The sequence below is a fragment of the Cetorhinus maximus genome, chromosome 17 (genome assembly GCF_964194155.1).
Source record: "Cetorhinus maximus chromosome 17, sCetMax3.hap1.1, whole genome shotgun sequence".
Taxonomy (NCBI): Eukaryota; Metazoa; Chordata; class Chondrichthyes; order Lamniformes; family Cetorhinidae; genus Cetorhinus; species Cetorhinus maximus.
The window spans coordinates 101,343,972-101,359,953 of NC_135895.1; the positions used below are offsets into that span (position 1 = coordinate 101,343,972).

Consider the following 15,982-nt stretch of genomic DNA (forward strand, 5'->3'; position numbering starts at 1 on the left):
ATGATGATTGCCACCCCTGGAAAGATTTGGCCCAATATATTTTAATGTGGAACAAATTCCTCTATTTATAATCACTCCACTTTTCCTATTTATTTTATGTCCGTCTGGTACCTTTTGGGGTAGAGAGCAGTCTGAATGGTGGACTCTGTCTGTGCCACTTTATGACAACTACCTGTTTTGTATGTGAGGCTATCGCACTCTGCTGATTTTCATTACAGTCTGTTGGTCTCTTATCGAATATGCATGTGAACAGATAAAGGATGCAGTTAATTTAGAAGTGTGTTGAAAACCGTATACTGTACCTTACATGCATTGTCATCATTGCAGCCACTTGTTATATTTACAAGTGTCCTGTTACTGTAAGAATCCTGAGACACACCAATGGGATAAAACTCCAGTCTTTTATTGTTGATTTTTAAATCCTGGATACATCCTTTAAAGTACCTTCCATCATGAACTGATTGTAGCTGATCTGGCAGGCCTCCAATATACGCCACATCACCGGCCTGAACTCGAATTGGATGAATATGAGTCTGATCAACCACCTCTCCAGAATGAACAAGTTCCAATTTGTTTCTCTTTATCTTCACTGTTATTAAATGAAAAGGGCTGTCAGTTGTGTAGTGACCGCCCGTGAGGGGTTTGGACAAGTGAGATTGGACAACGATTCTGCCAGCGTCCAACCCTATTTGGAGATACTGAGCACGGCTGTTCTTTAGGACAAATAACAGACCATTTGGTTTTTGTGTGCGAATGAACATTGATATCTCCACCTCTTCACCTGGATCGTCATCAATGATAAACATAGCATAGCCTTTAGAATCTTCATGACCAAATCTGCCTGGTATTATTTCTATAAAAGGCAAAGAAATTTGATTATCAGCCTTGTTAAAAACAATGTATTACTTATAAAATAGTTTTTTAAAAGTATTGAAACGTCCCATTATATTGGGGAAAAGTTTGGCTAATATAACATCGTGAGTAATTTGCCTGACTATTGTAACTGGTTTTGTATAAATGAACCTTCAAACTATTCTTGAAAAGCTCTCAATGATTCCCACAAAATGGAAGTGAAGGGTTTGATGGCCTATCAAAATGAATTTACCTATCTCCAAATTACTTAATACCTCAGTATTTATATCAAGAAAACTGGCTCACCCATTAGGAACTGGGAATTTCCTCAAAACAGCTCCAGCTCCCCTATCTTAACTTCGCTGAAAAAGCAGCGGAAAACCTGGTGGGGGTTTAACTAGGAGATGACATTGGGTGGGTGCAAGAGACATCAAAGCCACCCATATCATCAGGTTGAGGCCTGGGCTATTTTAACCCCTGGGCCTCATTTACAATCAGTTGTCCAGTTGCCTGTCCAAAATGGGTGGAAAGAGATAGCTGCAGCTTTGGGCAAATGAAAATGGTGGTGGTGGGAGGGGTGGTGGGCATGATGGTAATTCAAGCAGAGGCTGGGGTGGTTGGAAATTGAGTCTCTTTGGGTAAGTGAGAGTGGTGGGGGTAGCCCAGGGAATCAAGAGTAAAAAGAGACTTTCTTTTTGGAGCCCAGAAGAACATTCCTGCCCCTCCACATGCAACTCAGATAAGTTTCAGGCTTACATTGAAGGATCTTCTCTTCTTTCCCAACAGAATTTACTGAGTGGAGCATCCACAATAGGTTCCTACTCAGTACGTCCTTAAAATGCCACTGGAGTCCCAATGATGCTTCAGTTCACTGTGTATGTCAATGATTTGGCCTTGGTTCTAGAAGGACTGGTGTCAAAATTTGTAGGTAAAACCGAAATAGGTGGTATAGTTAATATTTTAAAGGCCACAGGAAATTATAAAGGGATATTGATAAGATGGGAATGAGCTAAGGAATGGCTAAGAAATTTCATATAAGCATGAGATGATATATTTTGGTTAATACAGTAGCAATTATGCACTGAATGGAAGTAGCTCAAAGCTGTGGAAGGACAAAGGGACTTAGGGATATAGGTCCACAGAATATTATCAGGTTGCTAATGATGTAAAGAAGCTAATAGATTCTAGGATTCATCTCAAGAGGTTTAGAATGTAAAAGCCAAAAGCTAATGATGAGCCTATATAAAACCTTAATAAGGCTTCAGTTTTAGTACTACATGCAGTACTGGGCTCCACACTATGGGAGGAATATTAAGGCTTTGGTGAGGTTACAATGCAGACTTACTCGGACACTCCTCATGAGGAAGTACAAAGAAAAACTTGAAAAATCTGATCACTCATTAGAAAAATATAGATTACAGGGATGATATAACAGAACTATTTAAAGGATGAGACAGTTTGGGTGGCAGCAGAATGTTTCCCATAGTTGAGGGGTCAAAAACCAGACCATAGGTACAAGATTAAATGCAATAGATTTAGAAGAAAGCAAGGGAAACATCTTCACACAGGGAGCTGTGAGACCTGGAATTAACTTTCACGGTGAGTGGTTGAAGCAGAACTGACAGCATTCAAGGTTAGAAAAGGGATCGAAGATAAACAGAATTAGAACTATTCGTTTACAAGGAGGGTAAACATCTGCATGAGCTCATTGGGCCGAATGTCTTTTTCCCTGAGTAACTTCTATGTATTTCTATGATGTATTAGGACCCCAATTTGCATCTGTTGACGGGGCTCCTGCTTGAATCCGATGGGCACCTTGGCCTTCAAAAAGAAAGGCACAGTTAAAATGATGGCAGGAGGAAGCTGAGTTGGAAGGAGGCAGTAAGTCTTTGCACAGCTATTTTAACTGTGTGCTTGCTCCATTCCCACTATGAGTGGTGGTTTAAAATCCCCATCCAGAATCAGCAATGGAGCAGGAGCAGGTCTGAGAAAACTCTCAAGCACACATTTCAACTCCACCAGAGTGTAAAACAGGTTTAAAAATGTTTGGATCTTCTTCACGCCTTTGAAATCTATCTGCAGTTCATTTAAATATTTAGACAGCTCTGCTGGTATTACCAACGCTCACTAAATCTTTACGTTTTAATTGCTGGGAGAAGTGCTGTACAATGAATGGTTACATATATGTGCAGAGCTAGGTAGGAGAATGGCAGTAAAACCTGGGTACCCTTGCTGCAGATACTAATTTGAATCAGGTAAATGCAGTGTCAATCAATGAAGATTTAAGTGTGGAACCACTGTGCAGGGGTATGAAGGACACTTTGTATTCCTTTCACTGAGCAGATCAGGGATATTCTCACTGACGCACAGCTTAGAAGGCAGTCTGCATGTAGCAGAAAGATACTTAATTGAAATCTAAAAGGATATAACTAACCAACAGGGCATTCATTGGTCTTAGACAGTCGTGCAAAGCTGGCAAGAGTGAATTAGCAGCCTTCTTAACACTCTATCCGATTTTTCTTTTTGACCAAAGTCAGTAAATAAATCAGGTGAAACAGCGGGCTGACTCACTCTCGTAATTTTTGCTCTGAGACCTAAGATCAGTTTATATGCCAAAGATTCTCACTGTAAACTGCCCTTTGGTAAAGTCAAAAGGCTAGAAGTCAAAAATTGTAATATAGACATGAAAGGCTACTGGAGAATGGACAAAATTTATAAAAGTAAATATAATTACTATAAAGGTGGTACAGAGAAGATTTTATAATTCCAAATAATATATTCAATTGCAATTAATTCAGATGCAATTGTTTAATTATAAATTTGAAACATTTCTGGTCATGGCTTTGTAAGTCAATTTATTGCTGATATCATGTAGTTTTGTAATAGTTTTATCATTAATCTAAAATGATCAAAGAAATATTAAGGTATTTTACATTGAAATGAGAATGTTTATGTTGCTTTATGATCTGTTTTAGTAATTACTCAACATTAAACCATTCACTTAAATCTCAGTGTTTAAATTACAGTTAAAGTAACATATCCAGTGAAGACATTTTACATCAAAAACAAACAGAAATATTATTTGGGCTAATTACCTTCTGAACAGTTAAATCCTATGTATGGTCGGAAACATTCACATTTGTAACTTAGCCACAAGTCGATGCATTGTCCCTTGCTCTGACATGGGTTCCTCTGGCACCATTCATTCTTGCTGCACCCTGGTTTGACGTTCAGTGCTGAGTCAACTGAAAGATTTTCTACATCAATTCTTTGCGAATCCACCTCCACATCCTGGAGGCAACCAATAAAGTAAGACCGAGGCTGGATGACATTGGTGCCTTCCGAAAAGTGTCCGTACTCATTTTCTGTGCTTCCAAAGAAGGTGTTTTCAAATGCAGAAGCAAGTTGGCCACTTTCTAGCCCAACAAACTTTTTGATCTCACATTCTTCTGAGCATGAATTGTCCAGTAGCTTGACAGAAAAGTCATTGCTGAATATAATTTCCACAGTATGCCAGTCACCATCATTTACATTCTTAAAAATTTCAAGACCTGCAACCAGCTGGTTTCTTATTTGCAGAGATGCAAATAAATGCCCATTGAGCACTTCCAATTTCATAAATGTATCTTTGTTCCCTCTGTGAAATATAATTGCACTAGACAGTACAGTTCTGCACCTTAGGAATACACGGTAGACAAATTTATCCATTGACTCTTCATGCTTCCTGGCACTTGCTGTTTTAATACGAAGATATCCACCGATTGCAAAAGAGAAGGTTGTTGATAATTGACAGTTCAATCTAGTGTAACCATTAGCACAGAGGCAATAGTGCCTATGTTGTGCATCCTTTAGGTAAGGGATACAAGTCGCTCCGTTCTGGCATTCGTGGTTCTCACAGCCAGTCAGAATGTCTGTACAGTTCTTGCCTCCATAAAAGATTTCTTGTTCATTTCGTGCTGGGCAATGGCACATATAGCTCTCCATGGTATTCTGACAAGTTCCACCATTTTGACAAGGATTTGAGTCACACTCATTAACATCCATCTCACAGCGTGAACCTTGAAAAGAAAGCACATACTTTTTTTCCCTTCTATTAATTTGTAAAACTTTTGTACTTTGTGTGCACCTCCTGCAGGCACCTTTTCTTCATTCTTTCATGGGATGTGGGTGTCACTGACAAGGCCAGCATTTGTTGCCCATCCCTAATTTCCCTCAAACTGAGTGGCTTGCTAGACCATTTCAGAGGGTAGTTAAGAGTCAGTCACGTTGTTGTGGGTCTGGAGTTGTATGTAGGCCAGACCAGATGAGGATGGCAGATTTCCTTCCCTAAAGGGCATTAATAAAGGGATGGGTTTTTGCCAAAATTGATGACAGATGTTATGGCCACCATTATTAAGTCTAGCTTCATATTCCAGATTTATTAATTGAATTTAAATTTCACCAGCTGCCATGGTGAGATTTGAACTGATGTTCCCAGAGTAGGGGCCGCTGGATTACCAGTCTATCAACATTACCACACTGCCACCCTCTCCCCCTTTTCACATTTATTACTTTACACATTTTAATTGTTGCACTTGCAACATCACTCTTAAGCATATCCTCCAGCTCACCAGTTCTATTGTATATATAATACATGCACACTTCATAACAATAAGAAGACTCAGTGCATAGACATTTAATAACATCTATATAGGCCATATAACAACCTTTTCTTCTTATAGAATTTTACAATCTTTCTATGCGCACAGCATAAAATATTGCAGGAAGGATGATTCCTCTGTAATGAGGAAAAACGGGCTGGTCACTTTATTTAAAGAATATAATTAGAAAAGGACAAGCTATTCTGCAAATACAAAATGAATGAACTCCTTTTCATTGTAGTCAAAATGTTTACATTTTATCATCAAATAAATTGAAGTGCTAATTCATTTTAATTTTAAAATTTTGACATTCAATGGCATTACCATCGCTGAATCCCTCACTATCAACATCCTGGGTGTTACCATTGACCAGAAACTGAACTGGACTAGCCATATAAATTCTGTGGCTACAAGAGCAGGCAAGGGATCCTGCAGCGAATAAGTCACCTCCTGAATCCCCAAAGCCTGTGCACATCTACAAGACACAAATCAGGAATGTGATGGAATACTCTCCACTTGCCTGGATGGGTGCAGCTCTAACAACACTCAAGAAGCTTGACAACATCTGGGACAAAGCAGTCAGCTTGATTGGTATCCCATCCTCAAACATTCTCTCCCTCCACTACCGACGAACAATGGCAGCAGTGTGTACCATCTACAAGATGCACTGCAGGAACTCACCAAGGCTCCTTAGGCAGCACATTCCAAACCCACGACCACTACCATGTAGAAGGATAAGGCAGCAGACACATGGGAACACCACCACCTGGAAGTTCTCTTCCAAGCCACTGACCATCCTGACTTGGAAATTTATTGCCATTCCTTTGCTGTCACTGGGTCAAAATCCTAGAACACCCTCCCTAACAGCACTGTAGGTGTACCTACACCACATTGACTGCAGCGGTTCAAGAAGGCAGCTCACCACCACCTTTCCAAGGGCAATTAGGGTTGGGCAATAAATGCTGGCCTAGCTAGTGATGCCCACATCCCATAAATGAATAAAAAAATTTCAGCAGCACGTGCGTCAATTCTGTAAAATTTGTGATGGCTTTCCCATCAAATGATAATATGAAATTAACAAGATGCACCTAAAGTGTCTAATGCTTCACCCTAGTGTAATTATAGTTCCTTGAGCTGTATTTACCTCCTGATTGGCAGGAATGGTTTACTGCTCTGCTCATTTATGATGGCACTTGTTATCTTGTTTACTGCACCCTGGAATTTGAGTCATATTTTTGATGTTATGCCTGTTATTTCAGAAGCTGGGGAAATATCAAACACTAGACCCACTTCATATTAAATTCAATTTATTTACAAAAGGATATTGTTTCCTCTTGTCTTATTTCCCATGGTGAATCTGTAGTTATTGCTTAAATTGTCATGAGTAGAATATTGAATGAGGAAGGCTTTTACAACTGTCGAGTCTTCAACAACACCTTGTACAGGTGGTCATTTGAGGTGATTTAGATCTGACTCACTTCTGCTGTGATGAAAATACCCCAATAGAAATGCTAGTTTCCTTGAGCAATTAGAAGAAACCTAGCTCCAATCAGGTCAAATTGTTATTTAACAATTGTTCCTTTGAACTTTTTCCTGGCTCCTGTGACATTGTCGAGAGTTGTCAAGATACTGTTGTTCCACTAGAATGGACTGATAATTGCAACTCCGACATCGCATTTCCTCATTCACAGAAATGATCAACTTTAGCTCTAATTGCCCAGCCCAGTTCAACAACTGAAGGTCTGGGACCACCGCAAAACTCAAGCCCCAGGATCAACAGGGAAAGTCGGGCCTGGGTGAAGGAAATTTCTGGAATGCATTTCAACCATATGATGGCTAACTTTATAGGTACACTTTCAGAATGATATTTCTGATTATGTAGAACATGCAGCACCGAATCAGGCCATTTGGCCCAACAGACCTATGTCAGTAATAAAAACAGAGAATGGTAGAAATGCTCAGCAGGTCTGGCAGCACCTGCGGAGAGAGAGAGAGAGAGTCTGAGTTATCATTTCATATTGATGTCTGATTGACACATCAAATCTGTTTCTCTCGATGCTGCCTGACTTGCTGAGTATTTTCAACTTTCTCTGTTTTATTTCAGATTTCCAGCTTTGCAATATTTTGCTGCTGTATTGGCCTATGCTGGTGTTAATGCTTTGCCTTAGCCTCCTCCCACCCTTCTTCAGCTAACCCCATCAATGTAGCCTTCTATTCCCTTCTCTTGGTGTATTTATGCAGCTTCCCCTTAAATGCACCTGTTCTATTCACCTTAGCTATTCCTTATGTTAGCAAGTTCCACATTCTAACCACTCTCTCTAAGTAAAGAGTTCTTCTGAATTCCCTGTTGGATTTATTAGTCACTACATGAAATGTATATTCCCTAGTTCTGTTCGCACCCACCCCCCACCCCCCCCAATAGTGTAATTATAGTATAATTGTAGGTTGACTTTCACACTTACCTACTGTATTCATTCAGAAAACATCATAGGCACTGGCAGGAAGCAGTTTAAAACTGGTTAAGTGATTTGCTGTTTTTGTGAAACTTACTGTTGTTTTTGAAAACAAATGGAGAGTTTTTTTTGGGGGGGGCAGCGGCGCAGGGAACTAATAGATGTTGGTTCACCGCTTGATTAGTTCATATTCACAGTCAATAAGGTATGAGAGTCAAACATTCTGATTATGAACCATTTGCAGTTATTTGAGTCAGTTTTGAGTTGAGTTTTTTGGCCAAACATAATGTGGCACAAGCTACTTGCAAGACTTTATTATATACATTGATATCTACTTAAGAGAGTTGGGGCCCGATTTTATCTCTGTGAAAGTAGATGGGTTTTGAATGAGTTAAAATCGCCTCTGGTTTTTTATCTTTAAATTCGACTACATCACAGAGTTTAATACTCCCCTTGAAATGATTATCCTTTAAGTCTGTGGAAAACCAGTTGGGGATATGTGCGCAAGGCAGTTTATCACAATTTGCTTCACTATTCTTTGTACAAAAGTGATATTCTAAAGAAATATAAATAGTTTTAATAAACATGACTGACAATTTGCAGGGGAATCTGCACATAGGAAGTGACGCATTTGATAGCTTCCATTCTAAAGGGACAGCTGCTCAGTGGATTGTGGGGATTAGTCTATTATTGGTTACACTGCATAAAAGACAAATATCTTGGTGACTCTTGATTATGAGCTTAATATCGTTGTTTGGAAAATTAATTGAAGCTAATCTCAAGCAAAATAGTTCCAGTTCAATAAAGCAGCAAAGTAATTCGCATCTGCGATCTGCAAAAATTTCTGTGACTGGTAAATATTTTAAAAACTCGAACTGTACCAATCAGCTATGATTATGATTTGTCTAGATCCAAAGAATACCGATTAGAGTCAAAAGATGGCTTTCCAAAAAGTGTAAATGATGTCTTATTTCTTTAGCACAATGCATTAAAATTTAATATCTACAGAAGTAACCTACAATAGGCATGTACAATGCAACAGCTCTTAAAAGGTCACCTTTCTATATGTGATGGTATCAGCTATGCCTTCCCCACACCCCCTAAGTTTTCAAAGTATCACCACTGGTCTCCACTCTTGTGCTTTTTAACTGAATAGAATATTTTTAGCAAAATTTACCTGTGATGACAATCATAAAAATGAAGGAAGCCTTAAACACTGATGAGACCATTGCTCCCAGTGTGATTAAAATACAAAGATCTGCATCCGAGCTCTTTGGAAACAAGATGCAAAAAATCTCCAGTCCTGTGTCGATTCAACACCCGTCGATCGTAGTTCATTTCTCATTGTTAAGGTGGATCCTAACTGCACATACTGTTCCTTTGTCTGCCGTGCCTGCTGACTCAGCTCAGCGTGTAATGTTCTGAAAGCCAGATCAGCAAGGCTTAGTTTAAGAATCAGTAAATTCCTTGCTTACACAATGGTTTGTGCAGTCAGTCTCTGTGACCTATTTAGGCTGCTCCCCTCGACTACAACAAAACTAACAGCATTGAAAAATATGGAATAAATACACTTTAAACAGCCAAATGTTGATTCAGTATTGTCTCACATATGTTTGTCATACGAATGAACAGCAATGAACAGCCCAAATAAAATCTGACCCCTTTAGCCCGATTTCTCTTCAGGCTGGAAGCATATATTACTGCCAAAAGGTCAGGACATTTAATAAGAGTTTTACAAAGTATTTAGATCATAAGGACGGGCCATTCCACCCAACAGGTCCATGGGATGTTTATGCTCCATAGAACCCTCCTTCCACCTCTCTTCATCTAACCCCAACAATATGTCCTATTCCTTGCTCTCTCTCATGTGCTTATCTAGCCTTGAATGCTATTTTTTGCAACTCCTCTTGTTGGTAGTGTTCCATATTCCAGCCACTCTGGGTAATAAAGTTTCTCCTAAATTCCCCATTAGATTTATTAGTCACTATCTTATATTTATACCCCACGTTCTGTTGCCTGCAAGTGGAAACATTTTGTTTATATCTACAATAGATACATGGATGGGAGAGGTCTGGAGGGTTATGGACTAGGTGCAGGTCAATGGAACTAGCGGAATAATATTTCGGCACAGACTAGAAGGGCAGAATGGCCTGTTTTCTGTGCTGTAGTGTTCTATGGTTCTATAATATCAAACTCTCACAATCTTGCTCTATTAGCTCATTCCTCAGTCTTCACTCTTCTAGAGAAAAGAGTCTCAACATATTCAATCTTTGCTGATAGGTAGTCTTGGCCTCATTCTTTTTTTGCACCTTTTCCAATTCCTCTATTTTAGCAGTAACAGAATGTTTTTTTTTGAAAATAAATAAATTGTGATAAGCTGTCTTAACCCACATGCTGTGCATGTGGTTTTAACTTTACAATTCACCAACCTGATATTTTTACAAACACAAACTTGAAAGCTCACACATCTTACTGCTAACATTGTGAAACATTATTCTCATATTTAAGTGCTTAATTTATTCTGGTGTTACACCGCTTAATGTGTTTTCACGCACAAAATTACTTTGTGTGCTATTTTAATTCAGTCATTACTCTATTTAAAACAAATGAGTGAATAATTGCATTAAAACAGCAAACGAACAAAGGTCTGCCCCAAAATGAGCTCCCAACCACATATCTGTGACATCACTAAAATGCCTGTTTCCACCTTCACAATATTGCCCTATTCCCTGCCCTACTCCCCTCCCCGCATCCTCAGCTCATCTGCTGACACCCTCATCCTTCCCTTTGTTAGCTCTCAAGTTGTCTATTCCAACATGTTCCTGCTTGACCTCCTGCTTCCTACCCTCCGTAAACTTGAGGTCATTTAAAGTTCGGCTGCCTGTCCCCTAACTCACACCAAGTCCTGTTCACCCATCACCTCTATGCCCGCTGACCTGCTTCCGCTCCTGATTAAGCAACATCGCAATTGTAAAGTTCTCACCATTTTTTTTCAAATCCCTCCATGGTCTCACATCTCCCTATCTCTTTAAACTCTTCCGACTCCACAACCCCCTGAGATATCTCCAATAAATCTGGAGCATCCCTGATTTTAATTGCTCTGCCATTGACAGCCTTATCTTCAGACCCTGAGCTCTGGCCTTACCTCCCTAAACCTCTCAGCCTCTCTACCTCCCTTTGCTTTCCTTTTATTTGCTCCTTAAGATGATCCTTAAAACCTACCCCTTTGACCAAGTTTTAGGTCATCTGTTGCAACATCTCTTTTGTGCTGTGCTGTCAAGTTTTGTTTGATTACCTTTAGGGGGAGGTGGTGATGCAGTGGTATGGTCATCCAGAGTAATCCAGAGACCCAGGGTAATTCTTTGGGGACCAGGGTTTGGATCCCATCATAGCAGATGGTGAAATTTGAATTCAGTTAAAATAAAAATCTGGAATTAAAAGTCTAAAGATGACTATGAAACCATTGTCAATTGTCATAAAAACCCATCTAGTTCACTAATGCCCTTTAGGGAAGGAAATCTGCCATCCTTACCTGGTCTGGCCTACATGTGACTCCAGACCCACATAAATTACCTATCAAGCCACCCAATTCTCAAAGACAATTAGGGATTGACCTGCCTAGCCAGTGGTGCCCCCATCGAATAAATAATTAAATAAAGCATTTGTAGCACCTTAGGACCTCTTTAATAAATACCAGTTGTTGTTATTGTGCACTGGTTAACATGTTTGCAAATACCAAAAGAACCCTGGAAATCACTTGAGCAGAAAATGTACTTCTGTTTAAAAAATTATTGTGAGGATGCTATGGAAATAGTGCGAAAAGGTTTGATCCACTGCTCTGTTGAGATTGTTGCTTTAGGAGATATAAAGTAAAAAGAATCTGGCCTCCAGAGAGAGGAGGCAAAGTCAAAGAATGGTTTCCTGCCTGTTCTTGTGAACCTTTTCAGAGCTGACACATAGTTGCATTGCCAGGGACTTATCCCAGGCCATTTGAGTGCAGATGCCCATTGCTTAGGGTTTGCAGGACACTGAAGCAAAAAGGACAAAAGGTGAACGATCATTCTGCTTTAAAAGATTTGAGCTACAGATTTTGGATATTTCATCTTTAACAAAAATAGACCATTTTCCTCCACAATTTTCTTCCCTTCAGGTGTAAAATGCCATAAAATCAGAATTTAATTTAGCTATAAACCTGGATGAACTCAGTTTTACAACTTTGGCCATGCTGTTTTTCAAAGGTTGTTACACACATGCTATTAGGTGTCAGCTGTGGTTCAGTGCATAACACTCTTACCTCCTCAGCCAGAAGGTGTGGGTTCACGTTCCACTCCAGGGGCAGGATCTTCCGTTTGGCAAGCGGGGGTGGGGTCCGCTCGCCAACGCATAAAATGATGCGAGATGACGTCAGGTGGAACTCCCGACATATCCCGTGTCTTTTCCATTTTCAGGTTGACGGCGGCGCAGCCAAGTCAGCTACGCGCCCATTGACCTGTCAACGGCCTATTGAGGCCATTGAAAAACTAATTAAGGTCATTAATGGACCTGCCTGTCCAAGCTTAAGGTTGGTGGGCAGGCCGGGAGCCCAGGCGGGCTTCTGAAAAAGCATGAAACCTCACCCATGGGCGGGATGAGGTTTCATGAGGGTATTTAAATTTTCAAGAAAGGTTTCAATAAAACTTATGGACATGTCCCAACTCATGTGACAGTGTCACATGAGGGGACATGGCAGGGAAAATTTTTAAATGTGTTTAATAAAAGTTTTAAATCAGAGCTGATCTCCCTGAGGCAGCACTTAGCCTTTCGCATGCGTGAAAGAGCACAGTCCCAGCTGAGGGAATCCCTCCCCCTCCCGCACACCTGGCGGACGTCATGTCACGCTGGGCGGGCCTTAATTGGCCCGCCCACGTAAAATGGCAGCGCACCCGCCCGCACCCGCACTTCCCCCTGATTGGGGGAAAATTCTTCTCCAGAGACCTGAGTGATTATCTAGCCTCACACCTCAGTGTAGTAGTAAGGGTATCAGCATTTGGATGAGATGTTAAACCCAGGCCTTCTTATGTCCTAGCCAATACTTATTCCTCAACAGATATTTCTAAAAGAGATTATCTGGTCATTATCACATTGCTATTTGCATCACCTTGCTGCCAGTGACTACACTTCAAAAATGTTTCATTGGGCTTTAAAGCATTTTGGAACAGTTTGAGATCATGAATGGTGCTATGTAAATGCAAGTTCTTTTTCATGGGTGAAATAGGTGCAGGAAGAATCCAAATTGATAAGTGGGTAGTTTGTCAATTTAAAGACTCAATGGCCAGGATTTTCCGGTCTCGCCCATGGCAAGAATCATCATGGACAGTATGGAAAATTTGATGGACCAGCCAAAGGCCAGTTGACTTTGGGTGAGAATTTCCAGGACCAGAAAATCCCAGCCTTTACCTCTTCAAGCAAAATAATTTTTCAAAGCATTTGAATATATATATAGTAAGATGGAATCTTGCCCTTTAATACAAAGATGCTGTTTATCACCTCATCAGATTGAATGTTCAGGATGCAATGACATTGCTGCTTTGAAAAAATTTTGTGACTGCAGAAATTAATTGCATACAATTTTGTATACTTGAACTTTAGAGAGCCATTTATTATTGACGGAAAATATCTAAATAATGATCTGTGATAAACTATGTACGTGTAATCACATCTGCATTAAAATTAATATAAGCCATTTAGAACGACTCATTTTCCAACCTTGGCCTTAAATATTGGGGAATTATTGAGATCAACATTAAAAGAGACTGTTCACAAACAATTTAAATAAAAAATATCTAAGCAGTTCATTGGATTGTCAGTGTCACGATTTGCCTCAAGCTCTTATCATGAAACTAAGATCATGGCTTTCTGATTTTCCTTTGCTTCTTCACTATGTACATAGCTCATCAGAAGATTCAGCTTTCTCATTATATGCCCTTTCAAAAGTGTCATTATCTTCAAATCCAATACTGACTTTTTTATACAAACACAAAACAGGCCTGAATTAAACAATTTACATTCTGTACTATTCCACTCAGTTCAAAGCCCATCACAGTGCTAAACTTATGTAACCAAGTCTTTGAAAACTTCAGTTTCTTACAAAAGTAAACTGTTGTACATACGACAAAACCACAAGTTAATTATGCATAAGGCCATTCAGCCCCCTTAGTTCATTCATCCAGAGTATGATTACAGAGTTTTCACCTTTTGCCCTTCATTATTTGACCTGGAGGTCTATTCCATTTGTTCATCACTCCTTTTAATCTTCTTGACATCAGTCCTAAACGTATCTTTCACTAATTTGAATCTGTGCTCCATTGCATTTGTCTCGCAATGTAGGTTAACATACTTTTCTGGATTCCCCTTTTCCATACTCTTTATGACCTTGCGCACCTTTTATAAGGTACAGATGAAAAGGGCATATCAGATGGGTCACAGTAAAACCGTTTGTCCGTTAAGCCGTGTACCTCAAGCACTCTAATATGTCCTGACTGTCTAGAGCTTCCAGGCAATGACTCATGTCAAGCTCTGCAGATATGCAAAATAGTTTGTTGGTGATCCCTTCATAATATAATAAAAAGTAGGTGTCTCTCTTCAACTCCCTCTGCCATTTACAGACAGAATTGCAATACATTGCCATGCTTGATTAAGCCACTGCGCTAAATGGTTGCTTGGGGCTCCTTCACTTTAGTGTTTATGATCGGCTTTGTGATGTGAGTGATTATCATCCTGTATTGCTGGCTTGGATATAGTTATAAAACTTGTAGAATTATACCAGGTCTAAAATTTTTTATGAGGTTAGATTGCATAAACTCAGCTCAATTAACTTGAATATAAAAGATTAATTGAAGTTTTAAGATGATTCAATGAATGTAGAGAGTAGATAGAGAGAAACTGTTCCATCTGGTGAGGGAATTCAGGAGATGAATGCATAACCCTAAAATTTGAGTTAGACCTTTCCGGGGTGATGTCAGGAAGCACGGCTTCTCACAAAGGAAAGGGGAAATTTGAACCCTCTTCCCCAAACCGTTGTGAGGCCAGGTCAAGTGTTATGGCAGGCAGATGGTAAATGCCAAGCTGCCCAAATCCCAGAGGGAAACTTGAAGCAGCTGCCACAACTATTTGCAATTTGCACTTATTTCGAGATAAGGGCTTTGAATTCAGTAAAAAGGTCACCAATGCGTAAGAGGTTTTTTACAAAACTGAATTAAACATTTATTAAATTTTTAAAAAATAATTTCAAGCACACACACAGGTTTACAAATTATTACTATGATAACTCCTAGCTCCCCTAGTTGATCTAACTCCTAGTTACACCTCCGTTAAGGCAACAGTAAAACACATAGATTTTAAAAGACCCAGGCAAAGTAACACGATACCCTGAACAGTCGCATTCAAAGTGAGTTTTCTTAACTTCAGTTCTTGTAGACACCAGTTTGGGCACAGAGGCTGGAGGCTTTTCACACTTGTTAGATCTTAGAATTCCTTCCCTTACACACAACCTTCTCTCCTTTATACATATTTTCCCCTTTGAATGCAAATTCCTTTGTTTCATTATGGGCAGGATTTTTGGCACATGGGGTGGGCGTGCGCTTGACCCAACCGAATGTGACGACGTCAATGCGCAGTCACACGATAGTTCGGTCGGAGGGCGCGCACCAGAGACGGCAGCAAGCCTGCCGACAATTAAAATTCCTATTAAGGCCATTAAGCTATCAATTGTGCTTAATTTTTCACTGCCATTCAACCTAACGGTTGACAGGCAGGCAAAAAGGCCAAGCGGCCTTTGCATTTTTTTGGAAACCTCACCCATGGGCGGGATGAGGTTTCCAAATTCAAATACAAATGAAATAAAAACTTTAATTTTTAATTAAAAACATGTCCCTGCTCATGTGACAGAGTTACATGAGGAGACATGTTTCATTACATTTTTCCGTTGTTTAATAATCTTTTCAATATATTCTTCATCTCTCTGAAGCAGCTCTGTGCCTCAGGAAGATTATTCAGTGC

At 39.8% G+C, this 15,982-nt stretch overlaps 1 protein-coding gene across 5 annotated transcripts in view; it reads right to left on the reverse strand.

The window, feature by feature from the left end:
- The window catches only part of crb1 (crumbs cell polarity complex component 1), a 130,993-nt gene that overhangs the window by 56,757 nt on the left and 58,254 nt on the right, over positions 1–15,982 (reverse strand). For all 5 annotated transcript variants that reach the window (XM_078561722.1, XM_078561721.1, XM_078561720.1 and 2 more), the window contains exons 6-7: positions 3,948–4,910; positions 303–853 (exon numbers count right to left, since the gene is read on the reverse strand). In XM_078561722.1, the coding sequence (XP_078417848.1) occupies positions 303–853; positions 3,948–4,910 (1,514 nt within the window). The remainder of the gene's footprint in view (positions 1–302; positions 854–3,947; positions 4,911–15,982) is intronic.